The sequence below is a fragment of the Macaca nemestrina genome, chromosome 1 (assembly GCF_043159975.1).
Source record: "Macaca nemestrina isolate mMacNem1 chromosome 1, mMacNem.hap1, whole genome shotgun sequence".
In the NCBI taxonomy this organism is placed as follows: Eukaryota; Metazoa; Chordata; class Mammalia; order Primates; family Cercopithecidae; genus Macaca; species Macaca nemestrina.
The window spans coordinates 141,997,738-142,023,491 of NC_092125.1; the positions used below are offsets into that span (position 1 = coordinate 141,997,738).

At 37.5% G+C, this 25,754-nt stretch overlaps 1 protein-coding gene across 10 annotated transcripts in view; it reads left to right on the top strand.

Moving 5' to 3' along the window:
- LOC105485489 (helicase for meiosis 1) overlaps positions 1-25,754 on the top strand; it is a 134,733-nt gene that overhangs the window by 69,937 nt on the left and 39,042 nt on the right. For 9 of the 10 annotated variants that reach the window (XM_071080537.1, XM_071080574.1, XM_071080775.1 and 6 more), the window contains 9 exons: positions 13,734-13,825; positions 16,079-16,185; positions 16,281-16,328; positions 20,152-20,249; positions 20,333-20,464; positions 23,070-23,155; positions 23,375-23,458; positions 23,587-23,744; positions 25,317-25,420. In XM_071080537.1, the coding sequence (XP_070936638.1) occupies positions 13,734-13,825; positions 16,079-16,185; positions 16,281-16,328; positions 20,152-20,249; positions 20,333-20,464; positions 23,070-23,155; positions 23,375-23,458; positions 23,587-23,744; positions 25,317-25,420 (909 nt within the window). The remainder of the gene's footprint in view (positions 1-13,733; positions 13,826-16,078; positions 16,186-16,280; positions 16,329-20,151; positions 20,250-20,332; positions 20,465-23,069; positions 23,156-23,374; positions 23,459-23,586; positions 23,745-25,316; positions 25,421-25,754) is intronic. The other variant, XM_071080745.1, reaches the window with a different exon arrangement.

A 25,754-nucleotide genomic window follows, 5' to 3' on the forward strand; every position in this document is an offset into this window, starting at 1 on the left:
GTTTTGCTTCTTTGTCCAACTTGTCACTCTGTGCCTTTTAAGTGGGGTATTATAGCCTGTTTACATTCAAGGTTAATATTGATATGTGTAGATTTGTCATTATGTTGTTATGTAGACTTGTTATGTTATGTTATGTAGTTGCTTTATAGTGTTAATGGTCTAGATACTAAAGTGTGTCTTTGTGGTGGCCAGTAATGGTCTTTCATTTCTATGTTTAGTACTGTGTTAAGGACCTCTCATAAGGCAGGTCTGGTGCAAACAACTCCCTTTGCTTATCTGAAAAGGATTTTGTTTCTCCTTCATTGATGAAGCTTAGTTTGGCTGGATATGAAATTTTTGGTAGGAGTTTCTTTTCTTTAAGAATGCCAAAGCTGAGCACAGTGACTCATGCCTGTAATCCTGGCACTTTGGGAGGCTGAGGCAGGAGGATTACTTGAGCCCAGGAGTTTGAGACCAGTCTGAGCAATATTGTGACACCTTGTCTCCCCAAAAAATTTTTCTAAAAATTAGCTGAGCATGATGACATGTGCCTATAGTCCCAGCTACTTAGGATGCTGAGGTGGCAGGATCACTTGAACCTGGGAGAAGGAGGTTGCAGTAAGCCAAGACTGCACCACTGCCATCCATCCTGGGTGACAGAGTAAGACCCTGTCAAAGAAAATGCTTAATATAGGCCCCCAAACTCTTCTGGCATGTAGGATTTTTGCTGAAAGATCTGCTGTTAGCTTTGTATGTTTCCCTTTGTAGGTAACCTGCCCCTTCTGTCTAGCTGCCCTTAATATTTTTTCTTTCCTATTGACCTTGGAGAATGTCATGACTACGTGTCTAAGAGGATGGCTGTTCTATGTAGTATCTCACTGGGGGTCTCTGAATTTTCTGAATTTGAATGTTGACCCCTCTAGCAAGGTCAGGGAAATGTTTTGAACCGTGTTTTCCATTATATTTTCCAAGTTTCTTGCTCGCTCTCTCCCTCTCTTTCAGGGCTACCAATGAGTTTTAAATTTTGGTCTCTACATAATCCCGTATTTCTTGGGGATTTTGTTCATTCTTTTTTATTCTTTTTTCTGTATTTTTCTCTGACTGAGTAGGTTTGAAGACCTGGTTTTTGAGCTCTGAGATTATTTCCTCAGCTTGGTTTATTCTGCTGTTAATACTTCCAGTTCTATTATGAAATTCTTGCAGTGAGTTTTTCAGCTCTATCAGATCAGTTTGGTTCTTTCTTAAAATGGCTATTTTGTCTTTCGCCTGTTGATCATTTTACTGGGTTCCTTAGATTTCTTGGGTTGGGCTTCAACTTTCTGCTGAACCTTGATGATCTTCATTGCCATCCAGATTCTGAATTCTAGGTCTGTCATTTCAGCCATTTCAGGCTGGTTAAGAACCATTGCTAGGGAGCTATGTGGTTGTCTGAAAGTAAGAAAACACTCTGGCATTTTGAGTTGCCAGAGTTCTTGCTTTCTGGCAAGAACATCAGCCCAGACAAATTGTTTTTCGTCTGTCTGGGCTGATGTTCCTTTAATATTTGAAGTTGCTGTCCTTCAGATGGGGCTTTTTCCTTTATATTCCTTGATGCCATTGAGATTTACTGTGGCATAAGTCAGGTTTAGTTGACTGGCTTTGTTTCTGGATGATTTGAGAGGGTTCGGGCTCAGCTTAGTGCTCCTGGGCTGCATGTTCGTGGCTTTTGTTTGCTGGCCCCTTGAGGTTAAGTTCCTCCTGTACTGGAGGGTTAGAGGTGTGCCTGGTTCACTGGCAACCACACTTCAATGCGGCAGTGGCAGAAGGGTCCACGCTCATGTGTAATGCCAATAGTGGCTGGGTAGTAGCACAGTGAGGTCTGGGCATGTGCACCAGTGGTGGTGGCACAGCAGAGTCCATGTTTGCAGTGTATCAGCAGTGGCAAGACAGCAGCATAGTGGGGTCTGCATGTACCAGTGGTGCACTGGTGAGGGTGGGGCTGTGGTGCCAAGGTCCTTGCACCATGTGCATGCTAGTAAAGCGATTTGGGGAGGCCATGGTTGCGTGCATGCCAGCAGAGTAGTTGGGGGAGGCTGCAGACAGGTGTGTGCTGGCAAAGCAGTGTGAAGAGGCTGTTGGTGGGTGTGCATCGGCAGGGTCCATCTGATGGTTAAGTGGCACGTGCTGGTTAAGGAGCTATGGTGGTGGCCACCAGGAAGTACCCCAGTTGGGCATCTGAGGCCACATTGCAAGTGAGCGCAAAAGGGGCTGGCAGACAGGGGGCACTCAGATAAGACTGGCCCCATCACATGGACAAGACTGCCCTGCTCTGTCTAGCTCCAACAGTCAACAGAGGCCAAAGCCACTTAGAGGAGCATGGCAGGCCTTGGGGGCTTGGCGTTGCTGACTGTACTCCACTATAGCCATTCCTGTGCCAAACCCTTTGGGCTCCACACAGGGTGGAGTCCTCTCCCTGCCACTTCTCCAGGCAGTTCTCTCTGCCAACTTAAATGTCTGCGGAGGTCATGAGGTCTTCTGCATCTAAGATTCCAGAGGTCCATGACAAGAGTGGGCTGCTCCTCACCTCTTTAACTCACCCTTCCCCAGGAGCCACCAGGGGCTGGGAATGAGTCCTGGTACTTGGCAGCCCAGTGCAGTGTTCCCAGCTTCTACCCAGGGTCTGTGTCCTCCCTCCAACCACCCTCAATGACTTCCTTCTGCAGATCTGCTTCGAGTGTGCTGGTCTTCCTGATGGTCTGGTCTCTTGGTGGGAGATGCTCTTCCTGGCTGTGTCTAGTCGGCTGTCTTGTTTCTCCTCCTCTTTTCTCAGTTCCTGGAGGATGGAAGCCTGAGTTAAGTGTGCCAACATGATCAGATTCTCTTGGGTGTTCTCTTCCTTTACACACAGTCACCTTCTTGCTGTGTGCTCACATGATTTCTTATTTGTGTATGTAATTTCTTGGCTTTTCTGGTGTTCCAGAGTTCTCCCTATGGATCTCCTAGTATCTGCAGGTCACAGGGTAACAGAGGCTGCAGCCAAGTCACCTGAGGCCTCCCAGAAAAAAGGGGATGCAACACTGGAGCCGGGACTCTGAGCTTCCCCATCAAATTGTGGAAGATGCTGCACCATGCTGGGTTTGTAATTTCTTAGCCTGTTATTAATGTAGATGTAATTTTCTTATATAGTATTTCTAATTAATTCATTTTTATGACTTCTTATTCCTTCATACTACTAATACTTTATTTTGTCTCTTTGAGTTTATTTTTTGTATATCAGTTTTTAGTTTGTATGTTCCTATAATTCTGTTTCGTATAGTTTTTGCTTTTTATGTTATAATCATAATACTCAAGTATCTAGGTATTTTCATCTGTATGTTTGAATTGAGGTTTTTACCTGTTTTGTCAGGTAATGTGTACTGAGAGAAGGGTTCAAAAGGCCAATTTTTTTTATCTTCAGCTGTTCTTGTACATGTGCAGATGTGCAGGTTGTTACAGGTAAACATGTGGCGTTGTGTTTTGCTGCACAGATCATACCATCGCCTACGTATCAACCAGCATCCATTACCTGTTCTTCCTGGTGCTCTCCTTCCCCTCGCTCTCCCCAACAGGCCCCAGTGTGTGTTGTTCCCCACAATGTGTCCACGTGTTCTCATTGTTCAGCTCCCATTTATAAGTAAGAACATGCGGTGCTTGTTTTCTGTTCCCGTGTTAGTTGGCTGAGGATAACGGCTTCCAGCTCCATCCATTTCCCTGCAAAGGACATATCTCATTCCTTTTCATGGATGCATAGTATTCCATTGTGTATATGTACCACGTTTTCTTTATGCAGTCTTTCATTGATGGGGATTTAGGTTGATTCCATGTCTTTGATATTGTGAATAGTGCTGCAGTGAACATACGTGTGCATGTCTCTTTACAAAAGAATGATTTGTATTCCTTTGGGTATATACCCAGTAATGGGATTGCTGGATCAAATGGTATTTCTGGTTCTAGGTCTTACAGGAATCACCACACTGTCTTCCACACTGTCTACACTCCCACCAACAGTGTAGAAGCATTCCTTTTAATCTGCAACCTTCCCGCCTTCTGTTGTTGAATTTCTACTCTGAATTTAAGAAAGATTAACCTTCTAAAGATAGGTGGTAACTGCAAGAGTCTGCAAGAGTCATTAAACTGGGATGCAGATCTTACCTCTTTGAAGGATAGGGATAGAGGGAAAGAAGAAAGGAAGGGATAGAGGGAAGTAGGAAAGGAAGGGATGGAGGTAAGGAGAGAAAGGGAAGGAGGTTAGGAAAGAATGTGAGGGGAGGGAGGGAACATGGTGGGGCAGAGAGGGAGAAAGTATGGGAGGAAGGAAGGATGGGATGGAGGAAGGGATGTTTTTAGACAACTTATAATTGAATCCAGTAACTCTGGAAGGAAGAGAGAAGGAAAGGAGGGAGGGAGAGGGAGATAGATCTTAGCCTGCAAGGAGGGAGGGAGGCAGGGATCTTAGCTTGCAAGAAGGGAGGGAGGAGGGGAAGGCAGGAGGGATTTTAGCCTCCAAGGAGGATGGGAGAGAGAAAGCCCTTGGAGGATCTTAATTGCAAGGAGGGAAGGAGAAAGGGAGAGAGGGAGGGAGAGAGGGGTCTTAGCCTGCAATGCAATCCAAAGAACATTTGGCAAAGTTGATAGGAACTCTCATAGATCTACCTTAGCATCCCTGCCATGCTCAGTCATTCGTTGGGGGCATCTCATGAAAGTAGATCTCGGTGTAAACATGATGATGATTCAGAGCACAGCAGCTGGGGCCATCAGTCACTGACACTTCTTGCAGTAGGAGGTCTGAAGGGTACATTCTCATGACCCCCATGCTCCCCACCACTCTATTTTGTGACCTTTACTTTGAATTATCCTGAATTTCCTATGAGAATATTAATCATTCAGTAGCTATATTGATAGCAAGTTGTTTCTTTATTTCCTCCCTTTACTTGCAAATCTTTAAAAATTTCTTTTCATTCCCTCTGCTTTGACTCATTTTCCTTATGTTTTCCTTTCTAGGTTATGTTTTTCTGTCTTACCTAGGAAAGCTTCATCTCTACTAATAAGCCAACAAGTATTAAGTCTTTTCTTAAAACCTTTCATTTTCTCTAGCCGGAAGAGACCTTATATTAACTTATAAATATCTAGGGTAAGAGGACCATCTTTAAATATACTGCAATGGTTAACTAGTTCCCTTGGTAATCATAATCTTGATATCTCACACACTTCTCTCAGAAGCTCCCTTTTATGAACTAATCCATTATTCTCATGTTAGCTGAACATATTCACCAGTCTGCTAATTGAGAGCCTGGCTACTTCTCTATTCCTTATTGTTAGTTTTATCTATTGTACCATGTCCTTGATGCTTGTAACTCTGTTGGAATGCCAAAAATCTTTTCTTCTTAGCAAAACATTTAGCACATACATAAATGTTAGCCCTTTCCTCGAGAAGCAGTATGCTACTTTCTTCTTCCCAGCTGTTTTCTGTGTGTTCATAAGGCTTGAAATTCTTTGGAATGTTTTTAGACAACTTGTAATTGAATCCAGTAACCTGTTTCTTTTTTTGTTTGTTTGTTTGTTTTGTTTTGTTTTTGAGATAGGGAGTCTTGCTCTGTCAACCCAGGCTAGAGTGCAGTGGCACAATCTTGGCTCACTGCAACCTCACTTTCTGGGTTCAAGCGATTCTCCTGCCTCAGCCTCCCGAGTAGCTGAGATTACAGGTGCCTGCCACTGCACCCAGCTAATTTTTGTATTTTTAGTAGAGACAGGGTTTCATCGTCTTGACCAGGCTAATCTCGAACTCCTGACCTCATGATCCACCCGCCTAGGCCTCCCAAAGTGCTCAGATTACAGGTGTGAGCCAACGCGCCCGGCCGAATCCAGTAACCTCTTAAGTGAATTCCATTTCATCAGTTACTTACCCCCACTTCTCCCATACTCCTACCCACAACCAATCTGCTGTTCTTTTTCTGAAATAACTTATTTTCAGAATCCAATTTAATTAAAATATTGCTCAAGAATTTTAAGTGATCACCTGTTATTTTACAAATCAAATCCAAAACATAACCTCTTTTAATATCATTTGAGGGCTCTTTCAGGGCCTCTCTAGTCTATCATTAGTCATGTTTTAATAATAAAATTAGGTAACACTTATAAAATATTAGGCACCATGCTAAGTACTATATACCTATTTTTAATTGCACCTAATCTTCTCCACAACAAACTTCTGTGGTGGGTAGTTTTATTATTCCCCCATTACATTAAGAAACTGGTCACGTAACTTGTACATGATCACTTGCCTACCTTATAAGAGGAGGAGCAGGGATTCTAATCAACTCTGTTTGATCAGGACTCATAATCACTATCAAGCTATATGTTTTTCCAGCCATCATTATAGTATTCTAAAGATAGTCTTTCTAACTTTACTCTTTGGATAAACAGTATTTTCCCCAAGGTCATAATGGCATTATTTCCTCTCTACCAAAGCATATTAGTCACTTTAAAAACCCTTCTGAAGACCCATTATTTGTAGTAGGCCATTCTACACTGACCATTCCTCTTAGATTTGATTTCCTCCATACTCAGGTTTATATGTAAATACTAACATTAGCCGATTTTTTGTCCTCTAGGTACTTGGCATGTGGTTATCTTCCAACCAACCTGTAAGTTCTGGAGATTGTGTCTTCTACATTTTTTGGTGTGTCTTTTGTGCCTGGTGGCATTACAGGCACAAAGTGCATGTTAAGAAAATATTTTAAATTATTTTTAAATTTTTGTGGGTAAATAGTAAGTGTATATTTATAGAGTTCATGAGATATTTTGTTACAGGTATGCAATGTGTATAATCATATCATGGAAAATCCATCCCCTCAAGCATTTATCCTTTGTGTTACAGGCAATCAAATTATACTCTTTAAGTTATATTAAAATGTACAGTCAAATTATTATTGACTATAGTCACCCTATTATGCTATCAAATACTAGGTCTTATTCATTGTTTCTGTTTTTTGGGTTTTTTTTTTTTTCCTTCTTTGTACCCATTAACCATCCCCACCAACCTCCTCTCCACCCTCCCACTACCCTTCCCAGCCTCTGGTAACCATCTTTCTACTCTCTATGTCCATGAGTTCAATTATTTTGATTTTCAGATTCCACAAATAAGTAAGAACATGCCATGTTGGTCTTTCTGTGCCTGGCTTATTTCACTTAGCATAATGACCTGGGCTTCCATCCATGTTGTTGCAAATGATAGGATCTCATTCTTTCTGTGGCTAATACTCCATTGTGTGTATGTACCACATTTTCTTTATCCATTCATCTGTTGATGGACACTAAGTTGCTTCCAAATCTTGGCTATTGTGAACAGTGCTGCAATAAACACTGAGAGTGTAGATAACTCTTTGATATAATGATTTCCTTTCTTTTGGGCGTATACTCAGCAGTGGGATTGCTGGATCATATAGTAGCTCTTTTTTTAGTTTTTTGAGGAACCTCCAATATATTTTATCCATTGTGGTTGTACTAATTTACATTCCCACCAATAGTGTATAAGGGTTCCCTTTTCTTCACGTCTTCACCAGCATTTATTATTGCCTGTTATTTGGATAAAAGCCATTGTAACTGGGGTGAGATGATATCTCATTGTACTTTTGATTTGCATTTCTCTGATGATCAGTGATGTTGAGCACCTTTTCATATGCCTGTTTATTGTTTGTATGTCTTCTTTTGAGAAATGTTGATTCAAATCTTTTGCCCATTTTTCAACTGGATTATTAGATTTTTTCCTATAGAGTTGTTTGAGCTCCTTATATATTCTGGTTATTAATCTTTTGTCAGATGGGTAGTTTGCAAATATTTTCTCCCATTCTGTGGGTTTTCTCTTCACTTTGTTGATTGTTTCCTTTGCTGTGTAGAAGATTTTTAACTTGATATGTTCCCATTTGTCCATTTTTGGTTGCCTGTGCTTGTGGGGTATTACTCAAGAAATTTTTGCCCAGACCAATGGCCTGGAGAGTTTCCCTAATATTTTCTTGTAGTAGTTTTGTAGTTTGAGTTGTTAGATTTAAGTATTTACTCCATTTTGATTTGATTTTTATATATGTCAAGAGATAGGGGGTCTAGTTTCATTTTTCTGCATGTGGATATCCAGTTTTCCCAGCACCTTTTATTGAAGAGACTGTCTTCCCTAATGTATGTACTTGGCACCTTTGTCAAAAATGAGTTCACTGGATGTGTATGGATGTCTTTCTGGGTTCTTTATTCTGTTTCGTTGATCAATGTGTCTGTTTTTATGCCAGTACCATGCTGTTTTGGTTACTATAGCTCTGTAGTATAGTTTGAAATCAGGTGTTGTGATTCCTCCAGTTTTGTTCTTTTTGCTTAGACTAGCTTTGGCTATTCTGGATCTTTTGTAGTTCCATATAAATTTCAGGATTTTTTTTTTCTCTTTCTGTGAAGAATGTCATTGGTATTTTGATAGGGATTGTACCGAATCTCTGGATTGCTCTGTGTAGTATGGAAATTTTAACAATATTGATTTTTCCAATCCATGAACATGGAATATTTTTTCATTTTTTGGTGTCCTCTTCAGTTTCTTTCATCAGTGTTTTATAGTTTTTGTGTTTTCTTGTTTGTTTGTTTTTGAGATGGAGTCTCCCTCTGTCGCCCAGGCTAGAGTGCAGTGGTGTGATCTCGGCTCATTGCAACCTCCGCCTCTCATGTTCAAGCAATTCTCCTGCCTCAGCCTCCTGAGTAGGTGGGATTATAGGCGCCTGCCATCACGTCCAGCTAATTTTTGTATTTTTAATAGAGATGGGGTTTCGCCATGTTGGCCAGGCTAGTCTCAAACTCCTGACTTCAAGTGATCTGCCTGCCTTTGTCTTCCAAAGTGCTGGGATTACAGGCGTGAGCCACTGCAATCAAACAGTGTTTTATAGTTTTAATTACAAAGATCTTTCACTTCTTTCATTAATTTCTAGATATTTAATTTTAGTTGTGGCTATTATAAATGGGATTACTTTTTTATTTCTTTTTCAGCGTTTTCACTGTTGGCATATAGGAATGCTACTGATTTTTGTATGTCGATGTTGTATCCTGCAACGTTACTGAATTTGTTTATTATTTCTGACAGTTTTCTTGTGGATTCTTTATGTTTTTCCAAATATAAGATTATTTCATCTGCAAACAAGGATAATTTGACTTCTTCCTTTCCAAGTTGAATGTCCTTTATTTATTTCTCCTATCTGATTGCTACAGCTAGGACTTCCAATACTATGGTGAATAACAGTGGTGAAAGTGGGCATCCTCGTCATATTCCATATCTTAGAGGAAAGCTTTTCCATTTGTCCCCATTCAATATGATACTAGCTGTGGGTCATGATAGATGGTTTTATTATTCCTTCTATACCCAGTTTTTTGAGGATATTTATCATGAATGGATGTTGAATTTTATCAAATGCTTTTTCAGCATCAATAGTGTTTTTTGTTCTTTATTGTCTTGATATGATGTATCACATTGGTTGATTTGCATATGTTGAACTATCCTTGCATCCCTGGGATAAACCCCACTTAATCATGTTGAATAATCTTTTCAGTGTGTTGTTGAATTTGGTTTGCTAGTATTTTGTTGAGGGTTTTTACATCAATATTCATCAAAGATATTGGCCTCTAGTTTCCCTTTTTTGATATGTCTTTGTCTGGTTGTGGTATCAGGGTAATAACATCCTCGTAGAGTAAGTTTGGAAGTATTCCCTCCTCCTCTATTTTTTGAAACAGTTTGAGTAGGATTTGTGTTAGTTCTTCTTTAATTGTTTGGTAGAATTCAGCAGTGAAGCCATTGAGTCCCAGGCTTCTCTTTATAGGGAGACTTTATCATGGCTTCAGTGTCATTACTTATTATTTTTCTGTTCAGCTTTTGGGTTTCTTCATGGTTCAATCTTCGTAGGTTGTATGTGTCTAGGAATTTGCTCATTTCTTCTAGATTTTCCAATTTATTGGCTTTTCCAACTTAGTGGCTCCTAGTAGCCACTAATGATCCTTTGAATTTGTATGATATCAGTTGTAATGCCTCCTTTTTCATCTCTGATTTTATTTATTTGGATCTTTTCTTTTTCTTCTTAGTCTAGCTGAAGGTTTGTCAATGTTGTTAAACTTTTCTGAAAACCAATACTCTTGTTTCATTGGTCTTTTGTATTGTTTCCTTCATTTCAATTTTATTTCTGCTCTGATATTTATGATTTCTTTTCTTCTGCTAATTTTGTGTTTGATTAGAACTTGCTTTTCTGGTTCTTTAAGATGCATCATTAAGTTTTTTATTTGACATTTTTCTTCTTTTCTGATGTAGGCATTTGTAGCAAGAAACTTTCCTCTTCATACTACTTTTGCTGTATCCTATTGGCTTTGGTATGTTGTGTTTCCATTATTATTTGTTTCAAGAAATTTTTCAATTTTCATCTGAATTTCTTCATTGACCTACTGCTCATTTAGGAGCATGTTGTTTAATTTCTATGTATTTGTATAGTTTCCAGAATTATTTTTGCTATTTATTTCTAGTTTTATTCCAGAAGATGCTTGATATTATTTCAATTTTTAAAACTGTTTTAAGATCTGTTTTGTGACCTAACATATGGTCTCTCCTTGAATGGCCCATGTGCTGATGAGAAAGATGTGTATTCTGTAGCTGTTGGATGAAATGTTTTGTAAATATCTATTAGGTCCATTTGGTCTATAGTGCAGATTAAATTTGATGTTTCTTTGTCGATTTTCTGTGTGGATGATCTGTTCAGTGCTGAAAGTGGGGTGTTGAAGTCTCCAGCTATCATCATATTGGGGCCTATCTCTCTCTTTATCTCTAATAATATTTGCTTTATATATCTGGGTGCTCCTCACTACAACTTCCACCTCCCAAGCTCAAGCAACCCTCCTACCTCAGCCCCCGAAGTAACTGGGATCACAGGCATGTGCCAACATTCCTGATTAATTTTTTTGTAGTTTTGGTAGAGATGGGGTTTTGCCATGTTGCTCACACTTGTCTCAAAGTGCTGAGTTCAGGAAATCCTCCTGCCTTGGCCTTGCAAATTTCTTGGGATTACAGGCGTGACCCATTCTGCCCAGCCTCAGTCTGTGTATTTTTATTGGAGAGTTTAGTCCATTTACATTCAATGTTGTTATTGATAAGTAGGAACTTACTCCTGACATTTTGTTACTTGTTTTCTGGTTGTTTTACGGTCTTCTCTTCCTTCTTTCTGTCTTTCCTGTCTTATGTTCAGTGAAGGTGATTTTCTCTGGTGGCATGCTTTAATTTCTTGCTTTTTATTGTTCGTGTGTCTGTTTTATGTTTTTCTTTTTTCTTTTTATTTATAATACACTATTTTATTAAAGAATGTTTTTTTTTCTTTTCTTTTTTTTTATTATTATACTTTGAATTCTAGGGTACATGTGCATTTTATGTTTTTCAATTTGAGATTACCATGGGGTTTGCAAATCCTGTCTTATAAACCATTATTTCACATTGATGATAACCTAACACTGATTGCCTAAACAAGCAAACAAAATGTAAAAAGAAAAATAATAAACACTCTACACTTTAACTTCTACCCCATGCTTTTTACCTTTTTCTTATTTCCCTTTACATCTTATTATTCTATGTCTTGGAAAGCTGTTGTAGCTATTATTTTTGATTGCTTCATTATTTAGTCTATTTAAGTCAAGACAAGTTTACACACCACAATTACAGTGTTATAATATTCTGTTTTTCTGTGTGCTTACTATAACCAGTGAGTTTTGTACTTTCAAATGATTTTTTTCTTGCTCATTAACATCCTTTTCTTTCAGATTGAAGAACTTCCTTTAACATTTCTTAGAGGACAGTTCTGGTGTTGATGAAATCCCTCAGCTTTTGTTTGTCTCGGAAGGTCTTTATTTCACCTTCACCATTAAAGGATATTTTCACCAGACATACTATTCTAGAGTAAAAGGGTTTTTTTTTTTTCTTTAGCACTTTAAATATGTCATGCCACTCTCTCATGGCCTGTAAGGTTTCCACTGAAAAGTCTGCTGCCAGACACATTGGAGCTCCATTGTGTGTTATTTATTTCTTCCTGCTCTTAGGATCCTTTCTTTATCCTTGACCTTTGGGAGTTTGATTATTAAATACCATGAGGTAGCCTTCTTTGGGTTAAATCTGCTTGATATTCTATAACATTCTTTTATTTGAATGTTGATATCTTTCTCTGTGTTTGGGATGTTCTCTGATACTATGCCTTTGAATAAACTTTCTACCCCCATCTCTTTCTATACCTCTTCTTTAAGGCCAATAACTCTTAGATTTGCCCTTTTGAGGCTATTTTCTATATCTTGTAGGTGTGCTTCATTTTTTTAAAATTATTTTTTCTTTTGTCTCCTCTGACTATGTATTTCCAAATAGCCTGTCTTCAAGCTCACTTATTCTTTCTTCTTGATCAATGTTGCTTTTAAGATACTCTGACGCATTCTTCAGCATGTCATTGCATTTTTCAACTCTAGGATTTCTGTTTAATTCTTTTTGATTATTTCAATCTTTTTGTTAAATTTATCTGATAGAATTCTGAATCCTTCTTCTGTGTTTTCTTGAATCTCTTTGAGTTTCTTCAAAACAGCTATTTTGAATTCTCTGTCTGAAAGGTCATATATCTCTCTTTTTCTAGGATTGATTCCTCCTGCCTTATTTAGTTCATTTTGGTGAGGTCATGTTTTCCTGGAGGTGTTCGTTGGTGTCTGAGCATTCAGAAGCTAGGTATTTATTCTAGTCTTCACAGTCTGGGCTTGTTTTTGCCTCTCCTTCTTGAGAAGACTTTCCAGGTATTCACAGGAACTTTGTCCATAAACCCAATTATGCTGTGGTTTATGCAGATTCGTAGACTACCACCTCGGTGGTCATGGATAAGACCGAGAAGAATTCTCTGGGCTAGCAAAGACTCTTGTTTTTTTCCCTTACTTTCTCCCAAAAATACTGATTCTGTCTCTGTGCTGAGCCACTTGCAGTTGGGGCTATGCTGATGTAAGCACTCTGTGGGTACCACCACTGGGACTGTGCTGGGTCAGACCTGAAGCCAGCACAGCACTGGGCCTAGCCCAAGGCCTTTCCCTTTGGGATATTGAGTTCCCCCAGGTCCTAGGTGTGTCCAGAGATACTGTCTGGGAGCCAGGGATTGTGGAGTCAAAAACCTTAGCAATTTACATAGTGTTCTATTCTATTGTGGCTAAGCTAGCACTCAAACCAAAACACACATTCCTTCTCACTCTTTCCTCCCCTTTCCACAGGCAGAAGTCTCTGCCTGTGGTCACCACCTTTGCTGGTGCTCAGGGAGTTGTGCCAAGTCATCACTGATGTTCACTTAAAGCCCAAGGGCTCTTCTGTCAGCTTATAGTGAATGCTGCCAGGCCTGGGGCTCATCCTTCAAGGCAGTAGGCGCCCCTCTGGCCCAGGGCAGGTCCAGAAATGCTAAGAGCCTAGGCCTGGACTTGGAGACCCCAAGAGCCTCCTTGTTGCCCTACCCAACCATGACCAAGCTGATACCTGATTTTTGATTCTTGTGACAGTGCTTTTGTGTGTGCATATTGTTGTTAAAATGTGGTGTTCCCATAGCAGGGACCAATGGTCTAGGCTTCTGTTCTGCCATCTTGCTTCTCCTCCCTTCAGGAAATGTTTGTTAAACAAAAAAAGAAGTTGTTTCAGCTGATGAGGGGAATGTTCATTTTTCCATCTTTTCTTACAGAAGCAGGAAGATTGATGGCTTGGTATTATATTACATTTGAGACGGTGAAGAAATTTTATACAATCAGTGGAAAAGAAACCTTATCAGATCTGGTAAATTAATTTTCACTAGAAAATAAATATATAATGATAGAGTATAAAATAATATTTGAGAAACAACTAATTTGTGTATCTCATATAATTTGGGAATGAATGAGCAGAAAAGAAAGCATTTCTAAGAATGCTTATGTTTCCTCTGGTATAATTCTGATCATGAGATATGGAATAATTCTTAGAATATATTATATTTTCTATTTTAACTCTTAGGCTAAGAAAATTTATATACAAAACTAAAGTAGGTATGGCAACTGCTTTACAACTTAGGTGATAATGCTAATTACTTTGATAGTGGCTACAGAATGTAATAATATGTAAGAAAGATTCCAAGATGATGTGGTGTGATATATTAGGAAAGTCTGCCATGAGCGAAGGACAGTGAGTTGCATGCAGCATGTGTGCCACGTACTTGCAACCCTTCCCTAAATCTTTTGGGTCAGAATATTGAGAACAATGGAAATAGAATAGTATTGGTGATGACCCAGATAAAAGAACTGACTGTAGAGAAAATGAGAATAATAACAGGTTATGCTAAAATGTCCACAATGGGGTAACTTTGCCTCTGCAGCAGTGAACAGAACCATAGGCATGTCATTGGTACATACTAATTGCATTGGTCCTTTCTCCCTTTACTTAGGACATGAATGTGAAACAATATTTATAAAAGAAAATATTTACTCTCAAATTTAAGCCATTCATTTTTATTAAAATATCTAATTTGATTACTGTGGTAAGATTATTATAATAAAAATTACACAGTAGATTTCCAGTTATGATTGAGGAGTCACATAAACAACAATTGATGAAAGATAGAAGGTTTGTATTTTTGTGTAAACGTTATTCTTAACTAAGGAGAAATCAAAGAGTCGAAAACACCCACTATTAACATTAACTCATCTGATCTGGAGTTTAGCAAGTGTGTAAGAAAATTAAAACAAGTGTTAGTTCCATTTTAGATATGTGGGAAACCAAAGCACAGAGACTGCTTTGTTTGTCATCCGGCAGAAGTAGGCTCTAGAATCCAAATTTCCTAGTATCTAAAACATTCTTTCTATGACTAAATTATCCTCAGTTGAGATAATGATTTGCAAACTATAGAACAGAATAGTAGTAGTAGTAGTGTTACTGGCGGGGGTCCTTGCTCCCAGAGCTCCCAAGATGGTAGTGGGCTGCTTCCAAAATGGTGGCAGGCAACTTCCAGGATGGTGGCAAGCCTCATGTTCTCTGACCTGGGGTTCTTGGCCTCACAGATTCCAAGGAACGGAATCTTGGGCCATGCAATGAGTGTTATAGGTCTATTAGAAGCCGTGTTCCCGGAAGAGAACCATTCAACCCAGTGACTAGTGTTCAGCTCGATTAGGACGAACCCAGGCACTTAGCCATGCAGGAACAACGGCAAGCCTTTAGCCCAGTTGGGAGTGGCAGTGGGCGCCTTGCTGGATCAAGAGCACAGTCGACACCCTGCTGGATCTGGAGGGATGGAAGTCAGCTGTGGGTCTGCCACAGCAGCAAACAGCAGTGGTGGATGGGGAGCAAAGCTCAGCTAGAGCTCCAGAAGTAACAAAACATGGACCAGAAGAGTGCAGTTGCAAGATTTAATAGAGTAAAATAGAATGAAGACAGGGCTCCCATATAAGGGGAGGGGACCCAAAGTGGGTTGCCATAGCTAGCTGGAATGCTTGGATTTCTTTCCTGATCCTCGTCCCTCCCACTGTGCTCTCAGGCAATAGATGATTGGCTATTTCTTTACCTCCTGTTTTGCCTAATGAGCATTTTAGTGAGCTCTCTGATTGGTCGGGTGTGGGCTGAGTTGCAAGCCCCATGTTTAAAGGTGGATGCGGTCACCTTTCCAGCTAGGCTTAGGGGTTCTTAGCCTAGGAAATTCCAGCTAGTTCTGTCTCTCAGTAGTAACAAAATCAATGTTTATTGAGGACTTATTTATTACTATGTGATAGGCACTGGGCTAGATATTTTAAATTCTATCTTGTTAATCTTTAAAGTCTTACTGGTATAGTCCTGGTGTCTAATGCAGTGTCTGGTATATAATAGGAGTTAGTAAGCATTTGTTAGTGAATGAATGAATCCTTAAAGAAGCAAAATGTATAAAGCAGGTTTTTAACTCTGTTATGTTAATTGATAAAACTGTGATGGTTTAAGGCAGTATGAAAAATAAATAAATGTGGAGAAAGGATGAGAGGATATAAACAAAAAATAGACTTCATTAAATGGACAACTGCTGAAATGTTATAGGTTACACTGATAGCCGGCTGCAAGGAATTTCTAGATATACAGTTAAGGATAAATGAAAAGAAAACACTGAATACTTTGAACAAAGATCCCCATCGGATAACTATCAGGTACAGAAATTGCATATGTTTTAAATAATTTTAAGAGGTTTTATTTAATTAAAATAAATAATAATACATGTTTTGCCATGTGGTTTTATTTACAGATTTCCAATGGAAGGAAGAATTAAAACAAGAGAAATGAAAGTAAATTGGTAAAGATGATTCATACTTATGAAAGTTTTCTTTTTTTTGGTTTTAAAACATATTTTAAATTTGTTTTTCTTAATACAGAAAAAATTACATAAAAATGAGTTAGAATGTGGATGTGAAATTAATTTCTTAGAACTCTCAGACTTTAAAATTGATGATTTATGAATGCTTTTTCTTAACAAACATTTGTTCAGAGTGTACTCTGTTGAGGCAAGGTGGACGGTTGAAAGCAGACATGCTTCTTATGCTTCTCATTGTCAGGAGCTTTCAAGTTAGCTTGAATGAGAGTAATACATTTGTATTATTTGTAAATTGTGGACAGTATGAAAACCTGTGTAATAAATGTCTACTGAATGGTAGTGGCATTCTGGGAGAGACAAAGAGTAAAAGCAAAATCATTAGTAAAGGAGAGTATATGTGACAGTGGATGACTATTCTGCCAAAAATGGGGAGTTTGTACAGAGATTAGTAATTGAAAGAGTAAATTAAGGTTACACTGTAACTTGTGACTTTTAGCAGTTTGCAATCACAAATGCAATGATACTGTTCTCTGTTACGCTAAGTGCTTGGCTTTCTGAGGATGTAGGTCTTAGTGTTATGTAATTTAAGGTGAAATGATCTTTTTTAATGTGGCTCAATAAAACCAATTAGCCAAAGAATTTATTTTTCCTCCATAGCTAGAGGAGGCCATTCCTTCTTTGGGATTCTTCCTGACATCTCATTAAATTTTATCTTCCAAATACCTTTAAGTCCATAAAATAGTCTTCTCATTGTTGTTTACAATTCATCAGGCAGATTTGTAGCGTGTACCACTGAAGTTAATGTTTATTTTCTTAGCTGTACTTCTATATTCAAATATTTATTTGTATAAATTCATATATCCTTAGAGATCATAGTAAATAAACTTAAGAGATCATAGAGCCCAATCCTCTCATTTTACAAATGACATAAATGATGCCCATATAAGTTATGACTTCACCAAGGTTATGTTGCTATCTAGAACTCTTGATTTTCTCATTTTTCCCCCCAGTATACTGTGTTGCATAAATTATTGAGTCAAATTAAAGCAAGTATTTTTCCACACTCATTTTCATGGGAACACTTTATTTGAACTTTCAGTGCTTCCATTAACTTTGCCTTGGCCGGGCGCAGTGGCTCAAGCCTGTAATCCCAGCACTTTGGGAGGCCGAGACGGGCGGATCACGAGGTCAGGAGATCGAGACCAGCCTGGCTAACACGGTGAAACCCCGTCTCTACCAAAAAAATACAAAAAACTAGCCGGGCGAGGTGGCGGGCGCCTGTAGTCCCAGCTACTCTGGAGGCTGAGGCAGGAGAATGGCGTAGACCCAGGAGGCGGAGCTTGCAGTGAGCTGAGATCTGGCCACTGCACTCCAGCCTGGGCGACAGAGCGAGACTCCGTCTCAAAAAAAAAAACAACAACTTTGCCTTAAATTGGGTAGTATATTCTTTTGATTGAAGCTATCAGATTTTAAAGTTTATTATACTTTATAATTTTTTTATACATGTCATAATTTAGATTCCCATTATCATTTCACGCCTTTGTGCATCTTGTTTAAGCATAGCCAAGAAGAGAGAATGTGTGTATGTGTGGGATGGAGGGGTCTTAATCCAAAATTTATAGTCTTTTGGTAGGTGTTGATGGCTAATAGTTACCTTTTTCATGGCTTTATCATCCCTGTTACTTTGCTGAACTTCAAATCTGTTCTTCTCCAAGTAGATGTTAATCCTCTTAGTTTAGGATTTTATCTTTCAAATTTCTGGTTTCCGCCCTTTTTATTTTATTTATTTATTTGTTTATTTATTTATTTGTTTATTTAGAGACAGAGTGTTGCACTGTGGCCCAGGCTCGAGTGCAATGGCATGATCTCGGCTCACTGCAACCTCTGCCTCCCAGGCTCAAGTGATTCTCCTGCCTCAGCTTCCAGAGTAGCTGCGATTACAGGAGCTCACCATCACACCTGGCTAATTTTTGTATTTTTAATAGAGATGGGGTTTCACCATGTTGGCCAGTCTGGTCCCGAACTCCTGACCTCAAAAGTGATCCGCCTGCCTCAGCCTCCCAAAGTGCTAGGATTACAGGCGTGAGTCAGCGTGCTTGACTCTGCTCTTTTAATTTAAGGCTATTTTTAAATTCTTCCTAGCTTTAATTCCTAGGTCTTCCCTCTTTAGCACTAGCTCTGTTTTGTTTAACTGGTATTTTTCAGTGAACTGACAGGGTATGATACGGAGCCACCATACAAAGCCCTGGACTTCCCAACTCTGGATTCCCCTTTTACACACAAGAGTAAACTGTGTGTAGACTGATATGGTCTGATCATGAATGTAATTCCAACCAAAGGAATACTTCATCTCATTTAATTCTTTTACTAACCCTGGGTTAGTCATAACTACCATGTAACTCTGCCCCTATTAGTTGAGGTGGTAGAGGTGCCATCTCACATGAGGCTGTGGCACTTCTCTTTCTACTGAGGACAAGCTCAGGGGTAAGATCACAGGACATCACTGCTTGCCTTATCTGGTGCAGAGAAACAGAGAGCCCTGCCATGGTTCTGTGAAAAGTGTCCTATTTATTATTAGATATATTGCTTTTTAATATAAATAAATATTACTTCAAAAGTCTTATTTTTACTCCAGCAATTTTGTACTCCACATTTGTGCATCCTTAGGTAACTTAACAAGGAGTTTTATTTACCCAGCATTTAAAAGCACCCCATTTACATTTTTCTATCAGTTCCTTCTTTGATAGTATACTGTGTATCTTTGTAACTTTCTTATTAGTTGATATAAAATAATTTTCAGAAGCATATACCATAGCCAAAAAAAGTGAATAGTTTAAATTTCTGTTGTATACATCCATTCCAGGAAGTGAGTTGATTACTTCTTTCAATTTTCATGTATCTTCTGCTAAACTAAATCATGAAATATAACTATTCTACCCTTTTTCTTTGTATAGCTGACTGTATTGGTCTTATCAAGAGACCTCCTTCTACTGGAGGAGTTTAGGAAGAAATTTGTTATTTAAAAGAGATCTCCTTAAGAGAGTAATAATACGTACAGTAACTTTAGTTTAGTTACAACCATCAGTGATTTGCATATCAGTGCCTGATTAGGTAAGTTTATGGGCAAAACAGGTAGCAAAGAACCCGGGATATAGTAGGCACACAGGCACTAGTGTCTTTTTTCTCCTTATATAACTAACACCTCAAATTTAGTAGCCAAGCAGCTTCTGGTTTTGAATAGCCAGCTAATATGCTACTGACCTTCATACACTGAACAGAATTATCAGCACCTAATACTATGCCTGGCACTTAATAAGCATTTAATAAAAATTTGTTGATTAAAAAAGTTGTATTTGTTGATTAAACAAGTTGTATTATTTTTCTCTAATTCCTTGAAAAGAAATAGTAGAGCCAAAAGATAGAACTGTATTGGAGGAGAATATGAAAACAATTTGAGATAGTTGAGATTAAAGTAACAGTCTTAGTGAAAGTCTCCTGTAATTTTTATCAATCTAGAGATTATAATGGAAGTTGGAGAAGAAATGAGATCTTTTAGAGAGAGAGAGAGATTGAGTGAATAAAGAAGAGCAATAAATAAATAAAGACAACTTTGAGGATTTGGGAAAAAGGGAAGGAACTTTTATTATTGACCTGCAATAATAACTATGCAAGATAGAGAGTCATGTAATATTGCAGAAATTAAGGCAGAGAAAAGTTTTAAGAAGGAATACTTCAGTGAGTGATGTCAAATACTGTAAGATACATAACCTTTAAAAGGGAGTAACAATTTTTTTCTTTCCCCCAGTCTTATTCAGGCTCAACTAGGATGCATTCCCATACAAGATTTTGCTTTGACGCAAGATACCGCAAAGATTTTCAGACATGGCTCCCGAATTACAAGATGTATGTTATGGGATTAGTGGATTTTAAATATTTTTTCCAATAAACTAGTATATTAGATTTAACATTGGAAACTTTTTTTTTAGGGTTGTCAGATTTTGTAGCTGCTCAAGAAAAGAAGTTCACCGTACTATTGAATAGTTTGATTTTAGCTAAATGTTTTAGGTGTAAACTTTGGGAAAACTCTCTACATGTATCCAAACAACTGGAAAAAATTGGTAGGTACTGAATATAGGCAGGCAGTTTGGCCATGTCTGCAATTTATTCACTGTTAGTAAAATTATTCTGTGATGATTACAGACCTTCAAGGAAGATAATGTGTTTGTAGGCTTAAATAAGTGCTGTACTTTACTTCCAAAAATCTGATTTTCATTTGCTCCTGCTTAAAAGATTCCATTTGAAATCAACTGAATGATATATGAGTACATGAGAAACCTAATAAAAATTAATGCTGTCATTTGAAAATTTTTTCTCATACCAGGAGGGAAATTTGGTTATAATAATTAGGTAACTATGTGATGCCCTCTCTTCCACTTTTATGACTAATATTTTGTTTTGATCTCAATTACAAGGTACAGAGTTAGCAGTCCCAGCTGTTCCTAATTCATTACAGAAAATTATGTCACTTTTTTATGTCTTAATTTTTTTTTTTTTTTTTTTTGGTTTTCAATAACAGTAGGGTATTAATACTGATTTTTCATAGAGATTCTGTAGACAAAAGATTGTGCCTGATTATTTTGTCTGTAGGAACCTTGTGTAGTGTGTGCTCTGAGACTATAGGGAGTACCATTTACAAAGGATTTTCCTGTTTGGTACCTGTGAGCTTGTGACCCTATTCCTTCTTAGATAGCTAGAATTCTAAAAAGAGAGTTACTATCTTATGACTGACAGCCTTGTTAGTTTTACAATTTTGTATGCATCTTGGGGGTATCACCAAATTAAATAATGGATTTTTAGGGATGTTTTGATATTTATTTGAACAAAAATTACCAACTGTTTATGAAGAAGTCCTACCTTTTGTATCTGTGAAATTTGAAATCAGTGGTGTAGCAGAGGGCTGACTAGGAAGTCATGGGAGCTGGGGTGAAGGGGAGATTGGCTGGTGCAAGTAAGGGGAGAGATTCTTGATGGAAAGGGTAAACTTCTTACAGAAGTCCTGGTAACCAAATACCACATCTGTCCCACAAAGGCAAGAGTTCTCAATTGGAAAGGTGGTTCCATACAACATTTAGAAAATTTTGAAATTTGGCTAAGTGATTACTAGTAAATTTCATTATACTTGAAAAAGCCAATCTTTCTGGCTTTCTAGAGTATTGTCAATATGAGCATCCATTGCATTCTGTCCCTTCCAGATTGGTGAAACTAACCTGTTTTCACACATACTCATTACAGCTGAACAGAAAAAAGCAAATATTACCCAGAAAAAAAAAAAAAAAACCGTATAATAGAAAAGTGAGAGAATCCAAACAAAAAGTTAAATCCAAGTTGTTACTGAGCATCTTGAAAAATATAATGCATAGAAATTGATTTTAATGGTGGCTATAAACTAAAAAGTTAAAAGTCAATAAATATTTTGAGGGGAAATGGAAATGAACATTGAGGAATTATGAATACTAGAAGCTGTGTCTTAAGAAGAACTAAGAGAAATTCCCAAGAACAAGTAAATATATGAGTAAGGAAATAGTGTCATGCCTTCACTAGTAATATATGTAATATATATGCCTTAGAGAAGGTAGTAATATTTTGGAATTTTATACTGCTCAGTGTCTTCTATTTGGGGATTTGGATAAATTCATTCATAAGCATATAAGAATTTTAAATTCTGCCTTCTGACAGTATAAGGAAATAGGAAAATTTCAAAGAAGAAAATGAACTTGATGTTTTTTGTTGTTTGTTGTTTTTGAGATGGAGATTCGCTCTGTTGTCCAGGCTGGAGTACAATGGCATGATCTCGGCTCACTGCAACCTCCGCCTCCCATATTCAAGTGATTCTCCGCCTCAGCCTCCCGAGTAGCTGGGATTACAGGCATGTGCCACCTCGCCTGGCTAATTTTGTATTTTTAGTAGAGACGGGGTTCTCCATGTTGGTCAGGTTGGTCTCAAACTCCCGACCTCAGGTGATCCACCTGCCTCAGCCTCCTAAAGTGCTGGGATTACAGGCATGAGCCACTAGGCCCAATCGAATTTGATGTATTTAAGGAATAAAATGAAAGCAAGAGTGACTGGAGAGTAGTCAGCAAGAGGAGAGTTAAAAGAAATTAGATTTGAGACATAGACTGTAGTCAAGTCATATCAGTAAGGAAATTTGACCCCAGTAAGGAAATTGCCACTTCATTCTAAATGCAATGGAAAAGCATTGGAAGTTTTAGGCAGTAGAGTAAAATAGTCTGGTTTAGGTACAGAAACATAGAACTGTATTTCTGAGACCGAAATGAGAGCCATAGTTTCATGAAGCAGTATTCCCTTGCTTCATTCAAGCATGATCTTTGAATCATATTGCCTTTCTTTCAAGCATGAGTACAAAAGTACGTATCTGTTGGTGATTGTCCTATGGATGACATATAGTGAAACTAAACGTCCATCATGTGGACCAGTTTCTCTTTCTTCTATAAAGCAAATGCATATTTTATTTGTCTGAATAAATATGAATAATTGAATAATGTCACAAACCAAATAATCCAACTGAAAACTTTTTATAAAAACTATCAGTTATTTGACTGGATCTTTAAATTTTTTTTTACTAATTTAGTTGTTATATATTTAAATATATGTTTTATTTAAAGTGGATTATTTTTAAGTTGTTATTTGATTAATTTTCCACAGGTATAACATTGTCAAATGCAATCGTAAATGCTGGTTTGACTTCCTTTAAAAAAATAGAAGAGACAGATGCAAGGGAACTTGAATTGGTATTTATATTCACTTATTCCTAATTCCTGAATTCTATCTAAATTCTGAGGCCTACCTTTATTTCTATTAAAAGTTATTTTCCTTCTCATAGTCATAAGTATTTTAACTTACCAAGGTTTTGGGTGATAAGCATTATTAAAGCTATGTATTCTAAAAAATATTTTACTGAAAGAATTTCACGTGTTGTGGTAAGGATATAATGATGTAAATATTTTTAGATTTTAAATAGACATCCCCCCTTTGGAACCCAGATAAAAGAAACTGTGATGTATCTACCAAAATATGAACTTAAAGTGGAACAGGTAAATATTTTCTGTTTCTTAGATATTTTATTGTCTTTTCAGAAATAAAGCTACCCATAAATAGGCTTCAGCTGAGTACAAGAAGTAAGATTATTTTTAACACTTTTTATACTTGTCCTTTTTTAAAGATTACAAGATACAGTGATACGACGGCAGAAATATTAGTGACTGTTATATTAAGAAACTTTGAACAGCTACAAACTAAAAGAACAGCATCGGATTCTCACTATGTTACCTTAATCGTAGGTGATGCAGATAATCAGGTAGTTTATCTGCACAAGATTATGTAAGTATGAAATTCCTGACATTTGATTTTATTTCTAAGCATATACTGTAAAAGAAAAATTCTACTGGAAAAAACAAAACAAAAAACATGGCCCTAGTATTGTTTGGATGCAGTCTTTCTTCTACTGTCCTCAAAATACACCTTCTACTTCCAAATTAAGGTCTAACAAATTACTATAGCTCCATTGTAGGATCCAAACAAACAAAGCAAATGTATAGAGGAGGTACCCTCCCTTATATCTAGTTCTGTGGCATGCCATTCTATAATTTTTACTGCAGCATTTTTCCAGATACTATTATTTTCCCCCACGATATCATAAGCAATCTCTAAGTATCAGTTGCAGCTATAACTAATATTTTTTTACACTTAGTAGGTTCCAAATATTGAATTATTTAATATTTGTATGAGACAGGTGCTATCCATATTTTGTAGAGGAGAAAATTGAGACAAAAAGAGTTTAATGAGTTTATGATTAATCAAACCTTAATCATGGTCATATAGCTAGTTAATAGCAACATCTAGATTTGAACCCAAGCAATTTGACTCCAGAGCCTAGACTGCCAACCATATTACTGTACTTGTAAGTTCAGGAATGGCAGTAATTCTGAAATGGGAGTCTCCTAATTGCGCCAGTATACTAGAAGATACCTTCCCAAAAAGTCGCATGCAAGGTTTCTGAAGGGACTGCAGTGACCAGGATATCCCTTTCACTGGTAACTGCTCTCCTGCAGCTAACCATGACCCACTTACAGAGAATATGCTATTGTACAAATCTTTGTTCTCTGTGACTAATAAATCTATGACTGTATGAGACTAAAATAAGTTCAGTCATAAAATTGGTTGCTGGTTTGTTTGTAATGTTTTTAGATACAAACCATTTTATATCAATTTAAAAATACTATTGAAATTGTTCTCATAATACATGTAACCTACGTATAGCCAGTTTAAAATGGCAGCAATTTAAGGACAAGCCCATGTGCTATTAATACAAAGTATATATTCTTATTGGGACTAACATGAGTACATGCAAGTTAGAAACAGCTGTAATTAAGAAAATTAGAGATCAGAGGGGGTGACTCACACCTGTAATCTCAGCACTTCGAGAGGCTGATGCAGGAGGATCACTTAAACTTAAAGCCCAGAGTTTCAGACCGGCCTGGGCAACAAAGTGAGACCCTATTTGTACAAAAACAAATAAATAAATAATCTGGGCTTAGTGCCAATGTGCCTGTGGTCCCAGCTCCTCAGGAGATCTAGGCAGGAGGACTGCCTGAGCCTAGGAGTTTGTGGCTGCAGTGAGGTATGATTGCACCACTGCACTTCAGCCCAGGCAACAGAGTGAGACTCTGTCTCAAAAAAAAAAGAAAATTAGTTAATTTTTTAAAAATCATGGTCAAGAGACTGCCTTTGAACTCCGTTTTTCTCCCTCCTTAAAAGTTGAGGAAAGCAGTTTTCAGTAATTGATTTCAGTTACTACTAGAGAGTATCTTTCTTAAGAACAATCAGCCCTTGACGATTAATATGTATTTCATTCAGTGTTTGGATCACTATTTAAACTATACTGTTTTTTAGGGATTCTGTTTTGCTAAAAGCTGGAAATTGGGCTAAAAAGATTGCTGTGAAGAGAGCTCTTAAATCTGAAGATCTTAGCATAAATCTATTAAGTTCTGAATTTGGTAAGTTAATTGAAGTAATGAAGACGTGAATATAAATAACATAATTGCATTTAAAAATTACATCCTTTATGCTGGTACAGAAAAACAGTATAAATGGTATAATGCAAAAATAAGATATTTAGATAATGTGAATAAACTTTAAAGGAAGTTTCATGTATTTAGGTATGTAAAAGATATCATGGACCAGGATGCCATAATTAAAAGTTTATCTTTTCATTTATAGATATTTTATTTTCCTAGATAGTTAAATTGCAGTTATTGTTGGAAGATTTTTATTTTTATAATGATCAATATATAATTTTTTAGTTGTATTTTTTAACCTTTCAACACATTT